Below are 21,471 nucleotides of genomic sequence, written 5' to 3'. Positions count from 1 at the left end.
AATTTATCAAGCCAACTATCTGCAAATATCTCCATAGCTCTCTTCTTCTTGCGAATGAAACATAAACCAAAGGAATAGTTAGATCTCAAGCTGGGTGTTGAGCAGCCAGGTTGTTGTCTCTGTGTCAATGTCTGCCAGGGCCTGAGCTCCATTTGGTGGGTGGTAGAGCGGGCACCCAGAGATGACATGGCTGGCTGCCTCTTGTTCTGCTCCGCTGGCATTGAAACGCCCAACTCCAGTACGAAGTCTGTTGAGCTTCACCCATGCTCCTCGATAACTGAACCCGCACAGCTCTCCTTCCAATGCATAAACTGTTTGGCTTAATGGCATGTGGCAGTGGGTCTGATCCAATCAACCCAACAGTTCTTCATTCTGTCGAACTGCACCTCATGAGTGATGTTGTAATCAACCAATGTAACTATTACATGAAAGTCTTAATCTTATTTCCGTGGTTCAATGAAGTTTAATGTGGGACTAAACCCAATAAACGCCACACAGAGCCTTCATAGAAAATAGGTGCAGGAGTAGGCCATTTGGCCCTTCGAGCCTGCACCGCCATTCAATATGAACATGGCTGATTATCCAACTCAGTATCCTGTACCTGCCTTCTCTTCATACCCCCTGATCCCTTTAGCCACAAGGGCCACATCTAACTCCCTCTTAAATATAGCTCTCATTGCCTGTATGAATAAGCCTAGCAAAACTACACTTTCACATGCTTTCCTGGTAAATTTTAGTCATTATTACATTTTGTGTCTACCCCAATCCCAATACATTCAACACTTGGCTTTTTAATAAACATCCCAGGGTTCAGTCACTTACAGTACTGCAAGCAGACAGGATATTTGCACACCAACTGTGCAGAGAAAACAGTGACCAGAATATTCCTTTTAGTAATACCTACTGAAGGATAATCATCGGTCAGGATCAAATGTGAAAGTTCGCTTGCATTTCCGCCACTACAAAAACGAGATCAGGGCAGCTTCACTGTGCAGATGACACACATGAAAACTAAACCCCTAGTTATTGTCGACTCGTTGATGAGGACAGGCCTTACACTTAACATTTGCAAAACGTGAAGGTCCTTTACAAACTTGTCCTAGCTACACAACAGCACTCTCCAAACATAATTATGCACAAGACTTTGTAAAGCACAGACTGTTTCACATATGTCAGGAGTCCCTATGAACAAAGGCAGACCATGATGAAATGAGCCACCATCTTTAGTGACCACATGGGTTTCCTCTGGGTCAAAGACGTGTGGGTTTGTAGGTTAATTGGCCCCTGTAAATTGTCCCCACTGTGCAGGGAGTGGATGAGTAAGTCGGATGACATAGAACTAGTGTGAAGGTCAGCGTGAACTGAAGAGCCTATTTTCAAGCTGCATCTCTAAAGCTGAAAGGGTCCAAAACTGAAACATCGCCTATCCATTCCTTGCACAGATGCTGCCTGACCCGCTGAGTTACTCCAGCACTTTGCATTTTAAATCAATGCCAGTGTCTACCACGGGAACAACTCCCAGAGAGCAGAGACTCTTAATTACACAGCCTGTGCACGGGAAAATAGGTAACATTCCCAGAATCCTGGGGACCCCTTGGGTCATGGTCCAGGTGTGATTACATGGAGAACATTGAAAAGACAACACCCAGTGCAGACGGTGAATGATTTGGGAGGTCATGAAGCTCAAAGAAAATGTAGAATAGATCATTGTTAGCTGGGGGAAAATGACAAATGGGATGTTGTGCTTGTGAAAGGCTTTGTGTAAAGGCAAATTATTATTTATGTTTCTTTAGAGATATACAAAGTCAAAGCAAGTCCACCGAATCCACACTGCCCATTGATCACCCGTATACTAGTTCCGCTATCCAACTTTCGTTATGTTATATTTGTGTGTTTTGGGCAATTTACAGAACCAAAGTCACGTACAAGCCTGTACATCTTTGGGATGTTGGAGGAAGCTGGGGAACCCGGAGAAAACCCACTCGGTCACAAAGAGAACGTGCAAACTCCGCATAGACAGCACCCATAGTGAGGATCGAAAATTGGCCTCTGGCGCTGTGAGGCAGCAGCTCTACTGCTGCGCCACTGTGCTGCCCTTGGTGAAATTCTGCCTGTACCCCAAACACTCTGCAAACGAAGCCCAAGACTGATATTTAAAGAAACTTGAAATCAATAGATCTGAATGTTTGCTGGCTCGTACGTCTTGTATTAGTAATTTTCAGTGTGTGGCGTCAGAGCCACTGTCCTGCTGGCTTAACGTTCTAAAGTTAGATTTGATTCATTTCACTTCATTCAGTTGAAGACTGTCAGGAACCCAATCATGGGGGAGTCCAGAACCTGGGGCCACAGTCTAAGAATAAAGGAGAGGTCATTTAAAACTGAGATGAGAAAATACTTTCACCCAGAGAGTTGTGAATTTGTGGAATTCTCTGCCACAGAAGACAGCAGAGGCCAATTCACTGGATAAATTAAAAAAAAAGAGTTAGATAGAGCTCTAGGGGCTAGCGGAATCAAGGGATATGGAGATAAGGCAGGCACGGGTTACTGATTGTGGATAATCAGCCATGATCATAATGAATGTGGCTGATCAGGCTCGAAACGCCAAATGGCCTCCTCCTGTAGCTATTTTCTATGTATCTATGTAGAACTGTTCTGTGTTTAAGAAGGAACTGCAGATGCTGGAAGGAACTGTTCTGTGTTTCGTTACATACAGCCTTTAGCTCGAGGTCTGGCTGCCAAGATTTCCAGCACAAAGATCCTGCAACATCGCACGATGAAATTGGACTCCTGACAGTAGCTATGCAGATCAAGGTAGGAAAAATGTTGTTTGCTCATCCCCTGAGGAAGCCTCTTTGCTGAATTTCTATTTTATTATTCCACGAGCCGGAGACATGAGCCTGAAGGTCATTCTCCATTAATGTGAGGCATATACTTGCTGAATCTCTTATCAGGTGCGTGTAGGAAAGAACTGCAATGCTGGTTTTTACCGAAGGTAGACACAAAGTGCTGGAGTAGCTCAGTCTGAAGAATGGTCTGGACCCGAAACGTCACCAATCCTTTTTCTCTAGAGATGCCGCCTGACCTACTGAGTTACTTCAGCACTGTCTGTCTACCTTATATTATAAAGTATCTTTGTCCAATTTTGGACTTGGCTATTTATTATTAAAGGGAAAGCATGAAGTGAAATTGGCCTGGGCTTTCTTTGTTATCACCTTTGGTCACAAAATATTGGGATTCTGAACAAAAGATTCTAATTGAGGATCAGTAACAAAACTGTCAACTATTAACTTTGCTATCTGCCTGGGAGTCAGTTTGGCTGTAGACTAAAAAAGAAAAACACAGATTGCTGGAATAATTCCGTTGGTCAGACAGCATCTCTTAATTCTTCAATTAATTACGGTGGTGGTGAGCCCTGGGAAGGGGGGGGGGGGAAAGAAAGCTAGAGGAGAGGAGAAGCTGGGCAAAGGGACAAAGCGAGGATGAGCAGGCTTCCTGATGGGCAGATGGTTGGACAAATGCCAGGGATTAAAATAAGGCATGAAGCGGAAAGATTGAAGAGTTGCTAATCGTGCAGCAAGGGGAAGGAATGAAAAGTGAAGGTCCAAGTGGGTCACAGAGAAGAGAGGGGGAAGATAAAAAAAGAGGAGGGGGGGGGGAGAATTCAAAGGTTTACTTGGTGGGGTTGTAAGCTATCCAAATGGAATATTTACTTTTTGTCTTTCTTTTGTGGATAAATGTGAGGTTATCCACTTTGGTGGCAAAAACAGGAAAGCAGACTATTATCTAAATGTTGGCCGATTAGGAAAAGGGGAGATGCAACGAGACCTGGGTGTCATGGTACAGCAGTCATTGAAAGTAGGCATGCAGGTGCAGCAGGCAGTGAAGAAAGCGAATGGTATGTTAGCATTCATAGCAAAAGGATTTGAGTATAGGAGCAGGGAGGTTCTACTGCAGTTGTACAGGGTGTTGGTGAGACCACACCTCGAGAATTGCGTACAGTTTTTGTCTCCAGATCTGAGGAAGGACATTATTGCCATAGAGGGAGTGCAGAGAAGGTTCACCAGACTGATTCCTGGGATGTCAGGATTTTATATGAAGAAAGACTGGATAGACTCGGCTTGTACTCGCAGGTATATGGGACTAGGGGAGATTATGTGTTCGGCACGGACTAGAAGGGTCGAGATGGCCTGTTTCCGTGCTGTAATTGTTATATGGTTATTATATGGTTATATGGTACTCGCTAGAATTTAGGAGATTGAGGGGGGATCTTATAGAAACTTGCAAAATTCTTAAGGGGTTGGACAGGCTAGATGCAGGAAGATTGTTCCCGATGTTGGGGAAGTCCAGGACAAGGGGTCACAGCTTAAGGATAGAGGGGAAATCCTTTAGGACCGAGATGAGAAAAACATTTTTCACACAGAGAGTGGTGAATCTCTGGAACTCTCTGCCACAGAAGGTAGTTGAGGACAGTTCATTAGCTATATTTAAGAGGGAGTTAGATGTGGCCCTTGTGGCTAAAGGGATTGGGGGGTATGGAGAGAAGGCAGGTACAGGATACTGAGTTGGATGATCAGCCATGATCATATTGAATGGCGGTGCAGGCTCGAAGGGCCGAATGGCCTACTCCTGCACCTATTTTCTATGTTTCTATGTTTTCAGTGGCATTGATGTTGGCTACTGCCAGTTGTCACCAACCAGTAGTAGTTTCTGCATACATTTGCACCTGCATTCCTGTGCTCTTTCCTTTATCCTGTTCTAAAATGGAGGAGGGCACTCGACATGAAAGTCCATCCATCATCCCAGCACTCAATGACCTGTCATTAGAACCTGAATGAAATGCACTCATTTGAAATTTGTCATCATTTTCAAACATAGCTACACATACCCTCTAGGCTTCAAGCTCTCCAAAGTCCTGTGCCCCTAAACATCTCCATTTATGCATCCCAAATTCTCAAAGTAATGCTACCCCAATCTGCTACTGCATCCAATTCTCTCCCAATGCTTCTTTTTGTCTCTTGTTACTTTCCTCCGAAAGATCCTTTTCAAAATTGCTTTATTGTGCATGCGTTTTGGACTCCTATGCTTTTAGCTCAGTTAAATCTTAATGCAGCATCCAAAGGCACCTCAAATATGTTGGGTTTATATGAACATAGTCTACAGTGATAGGTTGTCCTCGGTGCATGCCATTTCAAGAAGACACTTAACCTTTTCAAAAGTGTAAACTAATGCCCCTGTCCCACTTGGGAAACCTGAATGGAAACCTCTGGAGACTTTGCGCCCCACCCAAGGTTTCCGTGCGGTTCCCGGAGGTTTTTGTCAGTCTCCCTACCTGCAACCTCCGGCAACCTCCTGCAACCTCCGGGAACCGCAAGCACATTTAACCATTCCTATGACCTTTCTGTCCTGGGCCTCCTCCACTGTGAGGCCCCAAGCAAATTGTAGGAACAGCACCTCGTATTTCGCCTGGGCAGTTTACAACCCAGCAGTATGTGTTGATTTCTCTAATTTCAAGTAATCGCGGCATTTCACCTGTCTCCGCTGCTCCCCCACCCTAGTCATCTTGCCATTTCCACTGTTTGCATCCATATATCTTTTCATTATCACCTCTTCCACAGCCAACAATGGTCCATTATGGGTTCCATCTTTCCTTGGTCATAGGTGTCACCTCTGCTTTGTTCTGTACTTTTTCATACCTCTAGTTTCCCTCTTGCCCCCCTCCCCCGGCACTCAGTCTGAAGGATTTTAACCCAAAACGTCACCTATTCCACTGCATGACCCGCATGAGTTTGTTGTCTATCCAGCACTTTGTGTCTATCTTTGGTGTAAACCAGCATCTGCAGTTCTTTTGTACACATACGCATCAGCTGAATTGTCAGGCACTTGCTGGGTGTATAATCTGTGAACATCATCTCATTTTCTTGATGTGTTTTTCCTTTAGAACACAGTGGAAAGCAGTACCCGGTGGTTGAAACAGCAACAGCACAAGAGATGGAATCTTCAACTCCTCAGGTTGCACACCATCTCACCTGTCCCCAGGTAAACTTATCAAAACCTAACTTTCCTTGAGTGTGGTGGTTTGCTTTAATTGGATTTAATTGGATTTTCAGACCCCATGCCCTAGTACAATTAAACTGTTATAATCGGCGACTGACCATTTGGGAATCCCAATGGTTCTATCCCTTGATCACCAGGTGACCTGTACCATCTACTTCATCAATTGCTGGTATCCTGGTTCCAAAGCTCCAATGCAGCTTACCTGGAAGGTTATGTTATTGGGGGGAGGGTGGCAGAAACAGGCCCTTTGCCCCTGGAGTCTGCGCCGACCAGCGACCCCTACCTACTTGCACTATCCTGTACACACCAGGGACAATTTACAATTATATCAAGCCAATTCACCTACAAACGTGTACCATTGGAGTGTGGGAGGAAACCGGAAATCCCGGAGGAAACCCACGCAGGTCTCTGGGAGAACGTAAAAACTCCATTCAGACACATGGCACCCGTAGTCAGAAAAAACCTGGGTCTGCAGGTGGCGCTGTGAGGCAGCATCTTGAAACTGTTATAATCGGCGACTGACCATTTGGGAATCCCAATGGTTCTATCCCTTGATCACCAGGTGACCTGTACCATCTACTTCATCAATTGCTGGTATCCTGGTTCCAAAGCTCTAATGCAGCTTACAGGGTTCACTGGAAGGTTATGTTATTTGCGGGGGGGGGTGGCAGAAACAGACCCTTTGCCCCTGGAGTCTGCGCCGACCAGCTACCTACTTGCACTATCCTGTACACACCAGGAACAATTTACAATTATATCAAGCCAATTCACCTACAAACGTGTACCATTGGAGTGTGGGAGGAAACCGGAAATCCCGGAGGAAACCCACGCAGGTCTCTGGGAGAAACGTAAAAACTCCATTCAGACAGCACCCGTAGTCAGATCGAACCTGGGTCTCTGGCGCTGTGAGGCAGCAACTCTACCGCTGCAGCACCATGCCCACCTTTGCTGGGCCTAACAGTTTTGTTGTGGATGACACTGAGTTTGGAAGCACTTGTTTCTAAGGGTGCACTTTGTGGTACAAATTGGAACTCGTTTACTGATCTGAATCCCGTGTTCAAACATTTTCAGTGACATCGAGATCTCCAGAGCACAGACTCCAAAACCGATCAGCCTCCTCGCCAAAGAAATTGGGCTACATCCAACTGAAATAGAAGCCTATGGAAGGAACAAAGCAAAAGTCAAACTGTCTCTCTTGGACAGATTGAAGAACCAAGAAGAAGGAAAATATGTACTGGTTGCTGGGTAGGAACTTTTTATTTGCTTTTTTTGTTCATTAACTTCTTTAAAACATTTTCTGCCATTTCTTGTTTCAGTATTATATTGCCATATTTAAGTTGTTACTTTTTTTGGAAAGAGATGTCGCAGTAACCATGTAGGGTATTGTGAGACATTCTGAAAAGGCTTATACTGAGAAAATTCCCAATTACAAGCGTGTCCAAATCTATAAAATCAAAGTTTGAAGCCCAGAAGGTAGCTATTTTGTCCATAGTGACTCTATGTAACTCTTTGTAACTAGAGGTGGTAAATATGATCATTAGCATCCAATTAAGAATAAAGGGTAAACTTGTAGCGGCACCAAACGTGGTGAATAAACGTGGAGACGTCAGTCCGGTCAAACAGTCGTGTATTCGACACGTTAGGTTGGTGCGCTAACTATATTAACATTGCTGCTGTAGCTGAACGATGTTGTTCTCTCGGGCTCTGCTACCTGTTGAGTCCTAAGGTCTCGAGGTGAGAAAACCTTAAGTAGCAGGACACTCCCTCTAGCCCATGACGTCACGTGCCCGCCCTCATACCTCCTGACGAGGGTTCGACCATAAGTGGCCCGTGTATAGGCTGACGCCACAAACTTCTGTTAACAGAGTACTGAAGCTATGGTGAATAGCACTGAGGGAAGCAACATATCTGTGTAAAGAGTATAAGGACATGCTGATAGTGGTCATTGAAGTTAAGGCAGAAAAGGATTTGTGCTGATGATGAGTATAGGGAAAGTCTATTTGGGCTAAACAGCCTGTTTCTTTGTTGTGAATTTTATATACATTTGGTAAATCTCTCTGGCAGGATTATGTACGGGATGAATGGATGCTGGAGCTACAGCTTTATATTTTACAATTTATTGAAATGATTTGGATGAGTGATGCCAAAGATTTGCTGATGAAACGGATCAGTAGAAAGTTGTGAAGAGGGTGTAAGGGATAGGTTACGTGAGTGGGCAAAGATCCGATGAATGGGGCAAAACAAGGAAAGGTGAAATTGTCCATTTTAAGGGGGAAGGAAGAAAATGGAAAAGCTAAATGGAGACACAAGGTGCAGAGAGATCTGGGTTGGTAAGGCGATTAATGTTTATCAATGAAGAAATGGAACTGATAAATAGAGGGATTATCCCCCAGTAATATAGGGCATTGGCAAGAAGTTGATAGGCTACGTGACCACTGTGATAGCCCTGGCCTGTGGCTGTGAGTGGGATCCGAGGGCTATTTAGGGGATGTGAGGAAAATACTATTGGATAGATGTGAAATAGCGTTCACTGGTTGGCACAGAGTGAGTGAGCCAGAGAGCCCATTTCTGTGCCGTATGACTGTAAACCAAGTTTGCCCTGGCTATATCTGCTCAGTGAATAGCAGGAGTTTTCCCAGTGTCCATTACAGTGCTTATCCCTCCTCCCTGGGCCAATTTACAGCGGCCAGTTAACCTACCAATCTACATATCTTTAGGTTCTGGGAAAAAAAATCGCAGCATCTGGATCCAGGGAGAACATGCAAACTTCACGCAGACTGCATCAGAGATCAGGATTGAACTGAGGTCACGGGAGCTGGGTGATTTAAGAGACTTTAGATGCTGGAATCGAAAGCAAGCAAAAACAAAGGAGAGTAATTGGAGGAACTTGCTGGTCAGGCAGTATCTGTTGAGGGAAGTGGAGAGTCAACGCTTTAGGTCGAGACCCTTAATGTAAGCTAGATGAAGGGTCTCGACCAAAAAGGTCAACGTCAATGGATGTTGCCAGATCATGGGATCTCCTGAGGCAACAGTTCTAATACTGTGACCCAAAAAATGCATATCCATCACCGGAGAGATGACTATGTATTGGTCCTTTAGTTCATCATCAAAATCTTAATCTAGAGTTTTATGCGCAAATTAATTGGAGTAATGGTTTTGTCTATTAAAGCACTCTTGCTCTTAGGCCGGCAATTATTTTCATTGGGCGATTTGTGTGCATGAGTCTATGGGATAGACTTTGTTCAAATTGAGCAATTGCACTACGATTAATTTCTCAACTTCATTTGTCTCCAGAATTACACCGACTCCTCTGGGAGAGGGAAAGAGTACAGTGACTATTGGATTGGTTCAAGCAATGGGTGCTCATCTGGGCGTTAATGCATTTGCTTGTGTGAGGCAGCCATCACAGGGGCCAACATTTGGTGTTAAAGGTAATCGACTTACGGTAACTGCATGCTAAATAGCTGAGCAATTTTTATTCCTTGGACAAAGAGCGAAATTGTCACGATTGTTTGATTGTCATATGCAGATAGACCGGAACAATTAAATTCTTGCTTGCTGCAAATGGGTGGCACGGTGGCGCAGCGGTAGAGTTGCTGCCTTACAGACCTGGGTTCGATCCTGACTACTGGTGCTGTCTGTACGGAGTTTGTATGTTCTCCCCATGGCCGCGTGGGCTTTCCCGGGTGCTCCGGTTTCCTTCCACACTCCAAAGACATACAGGTTTACCAATTGGCTTTGGTAAAAGTTGGTAAATTATCCCTGGTGTGGGGGATAGTGTTAGTGTAGGGAGCACGCTGGTTTGCGCGGACTGGGTGGGCTGAAGGGCCTGTTTGCGTGCTGTATCGTAAACTAAACTGAACTAAATGCAACAACACAATATTCAGTTAAATTACAAGGGTCATAGCACCCAAAACACAATGATCATATCTGGATAACACTGTGCAGTTTAAATGCCACCTTAATAGTACCTGAGCAAACTTGTATCAGGAGAATCTGATTGTAGTACTGATTCTTCCCAAATTTACTTTGTCCCCCCCATATTATTCCCAAAAATAAATTCAAGGTCACTATCTCTATATGGTCCAGTTGGTTCAGTTGTTGGTTTCTGGTCTACTCGGGCTTGAGTCAGTTGGTTATAGACTCCAGTCCTACATCAAGCTAATCACTGCTGTATGTATTATTAGAGTCACGTTCATACGTTCTGGCAGCAAAATAAGGCCATTCAGCCCATCAAGTCTACTCCGCCATTCAATCATGTTTGATCTTATCTTCCCCTCTCAACCCCATTCTCCTGCCTTCGCTCTATTATTGCTAACACCCTAAAGGGCCTCTCCCACGAACAAGCGACTCCATGCGGCAAGCGCGACCTAACGTGGTCGCTTGAGCTGTACGGCCTCGCGGGGCCGGTCCCACTTCATTCGCCGGAGCCGTATGAAGTTGTGCGGAGCTGGTCCCGACATCGCGGGGCTCCGAAAAACTGACTGTGTTCAAAAATTCCGCGCGGCAACGGCCTGCCGGCCCGCAGCCGCCTCGACGCCGTACGCACCGCCTCGACGGGCTTGCACAGCGTCTCAACACCGCACGCAGCGTCTTGACGCCATACGTCACACGCAAACATCCCGTGGACTTCGCTTGAACTTCACGTCACTCACTCGACCTCCGCGCGGCCCCCGCTTCCGGTTTGGTCGTGCTCACCGCATGCAGGTGCATGCTGGTGGGACCGGCCCTGTACGGGTATCACTCGACCTCCGCGCGGCCCACACTTCCGGTTTGGTTGCGCTTTCCGCATGCAGGTCGCATGCTCGTGGGACAGGCCCTTTACTAATCAAAAATCTGTCAATCTCCGATTTAAAATTATCCATGACAGTCTCCGCAGCCTTCTGTAGCAGTGAATTCCACAGATTCCACAGCACGGAAAAAGGCCCTTCAGCCTTACTCGTTCATGCCGACCAAGGTGCTCCACCTAAGCTAGTCCCATTTGCCTATGTTTGGCCTATATCCCTCTAAAGCTTTCCTATCCATGAACCTGTCTGTATTATGGTAGCTGCTGTCCTTCAGTCGCATTGTTAAACTGAGTATCCACCAGCTCCTTTGGCTTGACGTAATACCTCGTGATAATATCAGCAGGTTGTCTGCCCACTGGCCTTACCTGTAGCAATGTTACAAAATTTTGAGATTTAAAAAATCAAGTCTGCAATTTATCCCATCAGATAAAGCATAACAATAAGTTTAATTTGACACCAAATTCACTTTCATATCTCAAGTATTAAAAAAGTTATGACCATTTTCATACTCGGAAATTAGCATCTTGTTCCCTATTGATTTTCAATGGACATTACAAAAAAGCTGTGATCTTGGATAGTCAAACGCCCATTTCTTAAGGAAAGATTAACATTTTTAAATAGCCTAAGTGTCCAAAGATTATTCACAAATAATTCACAATATAACATGATTTTTATATCTAATTTACATTAATTTATAGGCCAAATGGAAGGAATTTAGTGTTCAATTGCTGTAAATTAATGCCCATTTAAATCGGCTTTCTAGTGGGTTCAGGTGGAACGCGCTGGTTTAGAACGTTGACATAACGCTGGATTAGTGCCCTCAAATGCCGAGAAAAATACTGCGGGATATAAAAAGCCCAAAATGAACTATTCGTTATCCGCACTTGATATAGCAGTGAATTATATATATGCCCCATTTAATGTAAAAAAAGGTACATACCTTTAAGCCTTGCTCGTTCATGCCCTGGGGCCAGAGGTTGCGAAATCAGAGAGTAAGCTAAACTATTTAACTATATTATCGAGGCCTATAAACTAATAAAGCTTTTGCGACCGGGTCTTGCAGCCTTTTTCGTTAATGATTTACTAGGCTGAACATGTGCGATTAGTACAGCCTAGTAAAAATCGCGTTTTAAACCCGCCCCCTCCAAACAGCTCCAAAATCGCCGACATGGCTGAGGGCAGATTCCCAATGACGATTCAGGTAGGTTTTGTAACATACCTATTACCTGTGGATATCATTCAATCAGCACAATTAAATGCATTGCGTTTTTGTTCTGCTTTTGGGAAGTTGCTGCCTATAAATTGATTACCTTATTATTGGACTTTAGAGATATAGTGTGGAAACGGGCCTTTCGGCTCACCAAGTCCGCGCGACCAGCTATCACCCCGTACGCTAGCACTATCCTACGAACTAAGGACAATTTTCCATTTTTACTGAAACCAATTAATCGACAAACCTACATCTTTGGAGTGTGCGAGGAAACCAGAGCGCCCGGAGAAAACCCATGTGGTCACAGGGAGAATGTACGTACTCGGTACAGACAGCACCTGTAATCGGGATCGAACCCACGAAAATGTGCACACACACACACACACACACACACACACACACACACACACACACACACACACACACACACACACACACACACACACACACACACACGCGTATAGTTATATGGAGGATGATAACCAATACATTACATAAAATGATGTTTTCTGCATCATTAAATCTCGGCTTCAGTGATGGATATATTCCAATGTAAATAGTGAGCAGAATGAAGTCTATATATTGCAGTTCAATGTAACCAGTGATTGTCTCTCGGCAGGTGGAGCTGCAGGAGGTGGATATTCTCAGGTCATCCCCATGGAGGAGGTGAGAAGTCTGATGCTTAACCATTTTGAGTGCCTTACTGTCTTCTTAAATTGCAAGAAACTTGAACATTGATGGATTTGCTTTTAATCAGATAGAACTCACAAGAAAAGAAGTGAATGGTTTGACACGCACTGCTGTTTCCCGCCATCTGCTCTGACAGGCATATCCTTCCTCTCCCTTTGAATGAATGGGTGGTGCAGCGGTAGAGTTGCGGCCCTACAGTGCCAGACCCGGGTTTGATCTTGACTATGGCTGCTGTTCAGATCAGGTCGGGGGGGAGGTCCCACTGCCACGGGTACCATGTAATCCCGTGCCACCTGCTCTATTGTTGGAAGGTCGGTGAATAAACCGTCTCCCCCACCTGGTTTGCCAGTGTTGTAGCTGTGGACCCACATGGGGACCTAAAACAAGACCTGTCAAAGGGCGGATGAGCTCCTAGCGAGCCAACGGCCATCCACACTTCAGTAGAAGCTGTGATCACTGTCTTTCATAGCCTTGTAAGACACCGTGCCCGTTGATGTTTTCAACGATGATGATGATGATGATGGGTGTTGTCTGTAGGGAGTGTATATGTTCTCTCCGTGAAATCATTGGACAAAATCAGCATGGATTTATGAAAGGTAAATCATGTCTGACGAATCTTATAGAATTTTTCGAGGAGGTAACTAGTAGCGTGGATAGGGGAGAACCAGTGGATGTGTTGTATCTGGACTTCCAGAAGGCTTTCGACAAGGTCCCACATAAGAGATTAGTTTACAAACTTAAAGCACGCGGTATTGGGGGTTCAGTATTGCTGTGGATAGAGAACTGGCTGTCAAACAGGAAGCAAAAAGTAGGAGTTAACGGGTCCTTTTCACAATGGCAGGCAGTGACTAGTGGGGTACCGCAAGGCTCAGTGCTGGGACCCCAGCTATTTACAACATATATTAATGATTTGGACGAGGGAATTGAATGCAACATCTCGAAGTTTGCGGATGACACAATGCTGGGGGGCAGTGTTAGCTGCGAGGAGGATGCTAGGAGGCTGCAAGGTGACTTGGATAAGTTGGGTGAGTGGGCAAATGCATGGCAGATGCAGTATAATGTGGATAAATGTGAGGTTATCCACTTTGGTGGCAAAAACAGGAAAGTAGACTATTACCTGAATGGTGGCCTTTTAGGAAAAGGGGAGATGCAACGAGACCTGGGTGTCATGGTACACCAGTCATTAAAAGTAGGCATTCAGGTGCAGCAGGCAGTGAAGAAAGGGAATGGTATGTTAGCATTCATAGCAAAAGGATTTGAGTATAGAAGCAGGGAGGTTCTACTGCAGTTGTACAGGGTCTTGGTGAGACCACACCTGGAGTATTGCATACAGTTTTGGTCTCCTAATCTGAGGAAAGACATTCTTGCCATAGAGGGAGTACAGAGGGTTCATCAGACTGATTCCTGGGATGTCAGGACTTTCATATGAAGAAAGACTGGATAGACTTGGCTTGTTCTCGCTAGAATTTAGAAGATTGAGGGGGGATCTTATAGAAACTTAAAACATTCTTAAGGGGTTGGACAGGCTAGATGCAGGAAGATTGTTCCCGATGTTGGGGAAGTCCAGGACAAGGGGTCACAGTTTAAGGATAATGGGAAATCTTTTAGAATAGAATAGAATAGTTTCTTTATTGTCATTGTAACATGAACCATGTACAACAAAATTTAAAAATGTCAGCCAGTTAGTGCACCATTCAAACATTTCTAAAAGCTAACGATACATACAAGATAAAATATTAAAAGATAAACAACTAAAATAAATATCACGAAAGTAGCACGCATAAACACCCAACCCTCCATCCTTCTGTCGATTTCACAGTGTACCACAGTCCCTTAGTATGTATCGCCCCTGCGTTCCTTGGCGGCTACATTTAGTGCTTTTATAGCAGTGGGGTAAAAACTGTTTTTTAGTCTGTTCGTCCTTGTCCTTGTAGATCTGTACCGTCTGCCTGACGGCAACAGTTCAAACAGGGAGTGTCCGGGGTGGGAAATGTCCTTTATGATACTCTGGGATTTTTTGATGCAGCGGGAACTGTGTAAGTCCTCCAAGGTAAGGAGAGGGCAGACGACAATCCTCTGGGCGTTGTCAATGGCCCTCTGGAGCGCTTTCCTCTGAGCCGCTGTGCAGCTGGTGTACCACACGCATACACAGTATGTTAGGATGCTCTCAATGGAGCACCGATAAAAGGACAGCAGCAGTCTCTGAGTGATGTTATTCTTCCTGAGCACCCTCAGGAAGTGCAGTCTCTGCTGGACCTTTTTCAGCAGCGCAGTGGTGTTCACGCTCCACGTCAGGTCCTCCTCAATATGGATTCCCAGGAAGCGGAAATCCGCCACCCTCTCCACACAGTCCCCTCTAGGACTGAGATGAGAAAAACATTTTTTACACAGAGAGTGGTGAATCTCTGGAATTCTCTGCCACATAATGTAGTTGAGGCCAGTTCATTGGCAATATTTAAGAGGGAGTTAGATGTGGCCCTTGTGGCTAAAGGGATCAGGGGGTATGGAGAGAAGGCAGGTACGGGATACTGAGTTGGATGATCAGCCATGATCATATTGAATGGCGGTGCAGGCTCGAAGGGCTGAATGGCCTACTCCTGCACCTATTTTTCAATGTTTCTATGACAGCGTGGGTTTTCCCCAGGAGCTCCAGTTTCCTCCCGCACTCCAAAGACATACACGCTTGTTGTTTAATTGGCTTCAGTAAAAATGGTACATTGTCCCTAGTGTGTAGGATAAGGCTAGTGTACGGGGATTACAGGTCGGTGTGTGGATTTGATGGGCCGAAGGGCCTGTTTCCACTCTGTATCCCTAAACTAAATGAAAAAATTAGTATCATGTGCTTCAGAAGTTCCAAGAGTTAGAATATGCCACATTATTCCTCACTTTCAGCAAGGAGGAGTTGGCAGAGAAAAGGTTTGCCATGGGTTCTTTAATGCAGCGTGTTTTTTGCCATTGATGGAATTCAATCTATGAGCTAAGTGCAGAGCCAAAACTGAATCAGCAAAATGTCAAAGGAAAGTTAGTTTATTGCACCAGTAATGGTACATTTGGCCTTATGCATAAGTATGTCTTGATCAATTGTTTCTATTTTACATTGTAGTTCAACCTTCACTTAACTGGGGACATTCATGCCATTACAGCAGCCAATAACTTGTTGGCTGCAGCTATTGATGCCAGGATGTTGCATGAAGCTGCTCAATCAGACCAGGTGAGCTGTCTACTTGCAGGCTGGTGTTTCTTCTGGAAGCTTAACATTTTTCTTTTTTATTGCATCCTTTTTCTCATTCCCTCTTTTTCTTTCAGATGTCATTTATTTAGAAACTAAGCTGTAAATACAGCGCAATCTGGTGTCATCCTTCACAAAGCATTCTATTTCCTTATTATTTCCACGTTGTATCAGCAAAACACTGAGTTTTTCTTTATGTAATCCATGAACAAAACACAAATTTTTTTTTAAGGTTTTTTAAACACTAATTCCAATTTCACTGAGAGTGAAAGGGCTTTAAACTGTGGCTTTTCTCGATACCTTGTGGTGACTGTACCAACCTAGTGTGTCAGTAGTTCGTAGTCCTAGACTATATATATATATATATGTGTGTGTGTGCGTGCGCATATACACATACACACTGAACTTTTTTTTCTGTTTTTCTCTCGTTTATTATTGTTTACAGTATATTATGTTTATATATTCTGTTGTGCTGCTGCAAGTAAGAATTTCATTGTTCTGGGACATATGACAATAAAACACTCTTGTCTCTCTCCCTTGGACTTTGGGATCTTCCTGTGTGCGACATCCAGTGGATGGTTTGCATTGGAAGATTTGCAAGTTGCTCTTAAGTTATTCTTCTTAAGGAGCAGTTGACATTTATCCAGGTGTCCCTCCCTTGAGAACATTAAACAATACCACCACATCTCCTTCCAGACCTTCCAGGCAAATGCACGTTCTGTAGGGAGATCAATAGTGGTCGCACCTGCAACTTAGCCACCTCAAGGGCAGAGTGCTGTAGTGTGGAAACTCTGGCTGTGCATGAAAGATCTGACCACGAGAGTACTCCTGTTACCAGCTGAGCAAAATCTTAATGTCCATTGCAGACACGGTCTGCTTGGCAATCCAGCCAACAGGAACTACAAAACCCTCCCTCTCTCCCTTCTTCCCCCAAAACCACTCCTTCCTGGGCCCCGCCTGGACTAGCGCCTATTTCTCCCCTCCCTCTCCACTTTTACCTGCATTCCTTCCTCTGGCTTCACAATTCACAACGCTTCTATGTTTTTGTTTCACTCCTGTATTTTTATCTCTGACATAGTTTGTCCACCAACTTGCTATTAACCCTCCCCCCCTCACTGAAATGAACCTATTACCTGCTGTGCTTTGAGTTTTTTTGTAAACCAGCATCTGCAGTTCCTTGTATCTAACTGGAACCACCATCTCCACTGCCCGACTAATCCCTTCACTGTGTACCACACCTCACTACCAGGTTGTCTCCTGCAGTAGAAAAGCAACTCTACACCCACAATCTCAGATTCTTTGTACTTTAGCCGTATGTACTAGGCCCCTCCTCGGTCATGACTGACCATGGGAAATGCATCCTGGTCGGATGCAAGCCTGGGCAATGTCATATGGAGGACAGGCTGTTGCCCATGCAGCACGTCCCCCCCTCTCCATGTCGCTGATCGATCCAAAGGCCGTTACAGTTTGGCACCAGCACCGTCGCAGGAGCTGCCAGAGCGAGGTTGTAGACAACGACAAACTGCCTCAGGGGCTCCGACTCCGGATTTTCTTGAGGTTTACTCCTGGAGCCTTTTCCATGACTGGATATGGCCACAAGGCAGCGTAGATTAGTGGGTGGATCATATGGCAGATGGAGATGGCCTCTATCGTACACGTGCCGGTCGTGAAGTATCTGGACTATGTTTGACTTTACATACGTCTGTCATCGGTTGTGATTTTTCCTTTGTTTCGTTATGGGTATACATTGTTATTGATTATTTAAGAGGGGGGATGTAGATTAGTGGCTTGTGTTACGAGTCATGCTTTTGAAGTTACGCCCACTAGCTTATTAGCGTCGCAGTCTACTGCACTCCGCAGGATGAAGTTAACTCTCAAGTGAGTGCTTGTAGTTGTTTATTCTAAATAAGCAGTGTATAACCTGACAAGGTGTGAGGTCTTTATTACTACAAGGACTCTAAACCAACAGGCAGTGGAGGTTTTAAATCAGAGTTTTCCCTCTCCTAGATGGACTGCCTTCCCAGGCTGACCAGCCACATCTGCCGTACAATCCACCCAGTTATTGATGCAAGTCCCAGTCAGACCCTCTGAATTAAATTCCCAGCATCTTCAAGTAATTGGACCTGATGGTGCTCAAATTGCCACAAGATTGGCCTTTTACTAGATTTTCTCTCTGGTAACTTGCTCTATGTTTGAGCGAGGGGATTGTATGGGTTAACAAGGCTAGCACTCCCTAGGATCTATTTTGTGGGCGGCACGGGGTGGTGTAGCGGGAGAGTGGCTGCCTTATAGCGCCAGAGACCCGGGATCAATCCTAACTACCGGTGCTGTCTGTCTGGAGTTTGTACATTCTCCCCGTGACCTGCGTGGATATTCTCCAAGACGGATGGATTTGCAGGTTAATTGGCTTCAGTAAATTGTCTCTAGTATGTGTAGGATTGTGTTAGTGTGCGCCGATCACTGGTCGACGCAAACATGGTGGGCCGAAGGGCCTGTTTCCGCGCTGTATCACTAAACTAAAGATTGGGTTGAGTCCCAGGCTGACAAGATTAGTGCAGTACCACAGAAACATTACCATAGAGGGTGCTTTCTCTTAGACGTAGACCTTAAATTGAGACCTTTCAATCCTGTTGGATAAATAGTAACATCATGCTTATTATTGAACTAATATTCAGAGGTGTCTCTTATTCATTTGAATCCCAGTGTGGTACTTGGAGAATTTAAATTCAAGTAATGTAATCAATCTGCAATTTGAAAAAAAAACTTGTTGATGATAAAGAAACTACCTGGTAATTGCACAGTTTTAAAAATTCCATCTAGTTCTTTAATGACCTTGAGGGGGAGAGATAAGGTTGGATGCCTCTCCTGGTCTGGCTAATACATGACTCCAAGGGAGATAACTCTTTTAAATGGTTGAGTGAGCCACGTAATTCTGAGGGGCAATCGATATTGTACTTGCCAGCTGCGCCCACCCACTAATACCACATGATTGCACCTGAGATTATGCAAAGAAAATGTGAGCAGATATTTAGCACATTTATCCCTCAAACTGTGTAACAAAAACAGGTGCTGTAATGGCTTCCTGTGCAAATTAGTTGTCCCTGTGCCTACACTAAAGCAAGTCCACATTTCAGAGAGGCCTCACTGGCTCTATAACCCTCTTAGCTCACAGGTCATGTCGAGCTTGATACTTTTCAATATAATGGTAATTATTTTGTACCAATTGATTTTATTTCGTGATATTTAAAAACTGGCAGCAGCGCAGGTCCAAGTGATATGGGTCACAACATGCGGGGGCTTCCCCTCCTTTAGAGATGAGTGTGGATTTGTTTTAATGGTGTTATGGTTCACTTTTCTAGGCACTCTATAATCGTTTGGTGCCTAATGTGAATGGAGAACGACACTTCTCTGCCATCCAGCTTGCACGACTAGCAGTGAGTAAAATGTGTTTAATTGTATTAATTTCCTGTGTTTTTATCCCAAGTCTCTCTGTCTCGTTCTTTGATCGGAGTTTACTGGCTTTATTTAACACTAAACTATATTCCCTCATCATGTATCTGTACACTGTGAATAGTTCAAGTGTAACCATATATTGTCTTTCCGCTGACTGGTTAGCACACAACAAAAGCTTTTCACTGTACCTCAGTCCACGTGACAATAAACAAATCTCAACTAAACTCCACGTACTTCAGTATTTACTTTAATGTCATTTTAACTGAGTACTTACATACACAGAAGAAACAAAAACATTGTTTCTCAATCAGTTCCCGTCAGTGCAGTTAATAAAAAACAGAATCAATACATACAGCTTTAAAATTAAAATTAACATATCTAAAACAGGCCAAATAATTGAACTAAAAACAGACATTCAGACCGAACAGTGGCTTTGCTTTGACAGGTGCCTAGCTGTCAAAGTATGGGCGAGGTTAGATGTGTTGGTGTATGATGTATGGGGAGGGGACACAGTCCGTTAACCAGTCTTATTACCTGTGGGAAGAAGCTGTGTAGTATCCTGCTGGTTTTGCAGCTGATGCTCCTGTACCTCTTCCCAGATGGCAGAATGGAGAAGATGTGGTGTGATGGGTGATAGGGGTCCTAAATAATGGAGACGGCTCTGCGGATGCTGCGCTTCTGATAGATCTCCAACAGGAAAGGGAGTGGAGTACCAATGATCCTACTGGCTGTCTTCACTATCCTGTTAAGTTGTTTTTGTTCATAAGCCTTGCAGCTCCCAAACCAGGAAGTGATGCCGTAGGTCGGTATACTCTTGATCTCCCTCTCCTGATTGAAAATGCCCACCAATTATTGAGTTGTACAAATTGAATTACTGATGACATGCGCTCAAAATGTGAAGAATACATCTGCCATTCATTCTACTGGTAGCTTTTTAACAATTTATGGTTTATCAGGAATCCATTTGGCTGGGGGATATAGTCAATAGATTTATTCATCATATACACAATGAAGTGCAGTGAAATGAGCTTGCCAGCAGCGGTACAATAAAAAAAAACCACACAATACACTATAAAAATTTAACACAAAAACATCCACCACAGCATTCATCACTGTGGTGGGAGGCACAAAGTTCAGTCAGTCCTCCTCCATTTTTCCCCGTGGTCGGGACCATAAAACTCTGCAGTCACCGCTGCGGGCGGCCAGATGTACAGGCAAGTCCCGAATCGGTGCTTCCCTAACGGAGATCGCGGCTTGAAGATGACGTAGGCCGCAGGCTGGCGGGCGGAGTTCTTCTCCAGGGATTCCCGGCGAGGGACCCCACTCCGGATGGTAAGTAAGTAAGTAAGTCCCCTCTGCACCCGCGGCTAGAAGATTCAAGCTGTTGTAGGCTGCAGGCTGGCGGTCGGAGCTCCTCTCCTCTGGGGTCCCCAACAAGGGATCCCAGGCTCCGGACGCCGCGTCAGCTGGAATCTCCGCAGACCACAGGCTGCCGCTGGCCAGCGATCGGAGCACTCCCGTCTGGCGACCCCTGGTGAGGGCTCCGCGATGAAAAAGTTCAAGTTGCGCCCGCTGCAGAAGCTCCAGGCCTGACTCCGGGAAAGGCTGCACCAATCCTTAGTGTTAGGCATGGAAAAAGTCGCCTTTCGGTGGAGGAGGCAACCGAAGGTGTTCCCCCCCCCCCCCTACCCCCCCCCCCCCCCCCCCCCCCGCCTCGCAGCGCCTCCACCGACCACCAAATGCTTCTATCTGGTAATGTAGGACTTTTTCAAATGAGACAGTTGTCCGATAATTTGCCACTACGTTTGCCCAAACTATTGGAACCTCGTGGATTGGCATTGTACCATGCTGGAGTTATATAATAGTTCTGTCAAAGCAAACCACATTGATGGCATGGCCAAGAATGCTCCCTAACGCCTATATGTCATCAGACTAATGAAATTCAGCATGTTTCCAATGAATCTTACAAATTTCTACAGATGCACAATAGAAAACATCCCGTCAGGATGCATTACAACTTGGTTTGGCAACAGCTCTGCCCACGACCG

At 44.9% G+C, this 21,471-nt stretch overlaps 1 protein-coding gene across 1 annotated transcript in view; it reads left to right on the top strand.

Moving 5' to 3' along the window:
- The window catches only part of mthfd1l (methylenetetrahydrofolate dehydrogenase (NADP+ dependent) 1 like), a 180,891-nt gene that overhangs the window by 46,043 nt on the left and 113,377 nt on the right, over positions 1–21,471 (top strand). The window contains exons 9-15 of the mRNA XM_055639023.1: positions 2,714–2,811; positions 5,939–6,036; positions 7,126–7,299; positions 9,349–9,485; positions 12,671–12,717; positions 15,845–15,952; positions 19,330–19,404. Coding sequence (XP_055494998.1) covers positions 2,714–2,811; positions 5,939–6,036; positions 7,126–7,299; positions 9,349–9,485; positions 12,671–12,717; positions 15,845–15,952; positions 19,330–19,404 — 737 coding nt within the window. The remainder of the gene's footprint in view (positions 1–2,713; positions 2,812–5,938; positions 6,037–7,125; positions 7,300–9,348; positions 9,486–12,670; positions 12,718–15,844; positions 15,953–19,329; positions 19,405–21,471) is intronic.

The sequence above is a fragment of the Leucoraja erinacea genome, chromosome 8 (genome assembly GCF_028641065.1).
Source record: "Leucoraja erinacea ecotype New England chromosome 8, Leri_hhj_1, whole genome shotgun sequence".
Lineage (NCBI taxonomy): Eukaryota > Metazoa > Chordata > Chondrichthyes > Rajiformes > Rajidae > Leucoraja > Leucoraja erinaceus.
Note: the sequence above shows the minus strand (reverse complement) of the source record. Positions and strands in the feature narration are given on the sequence as shown.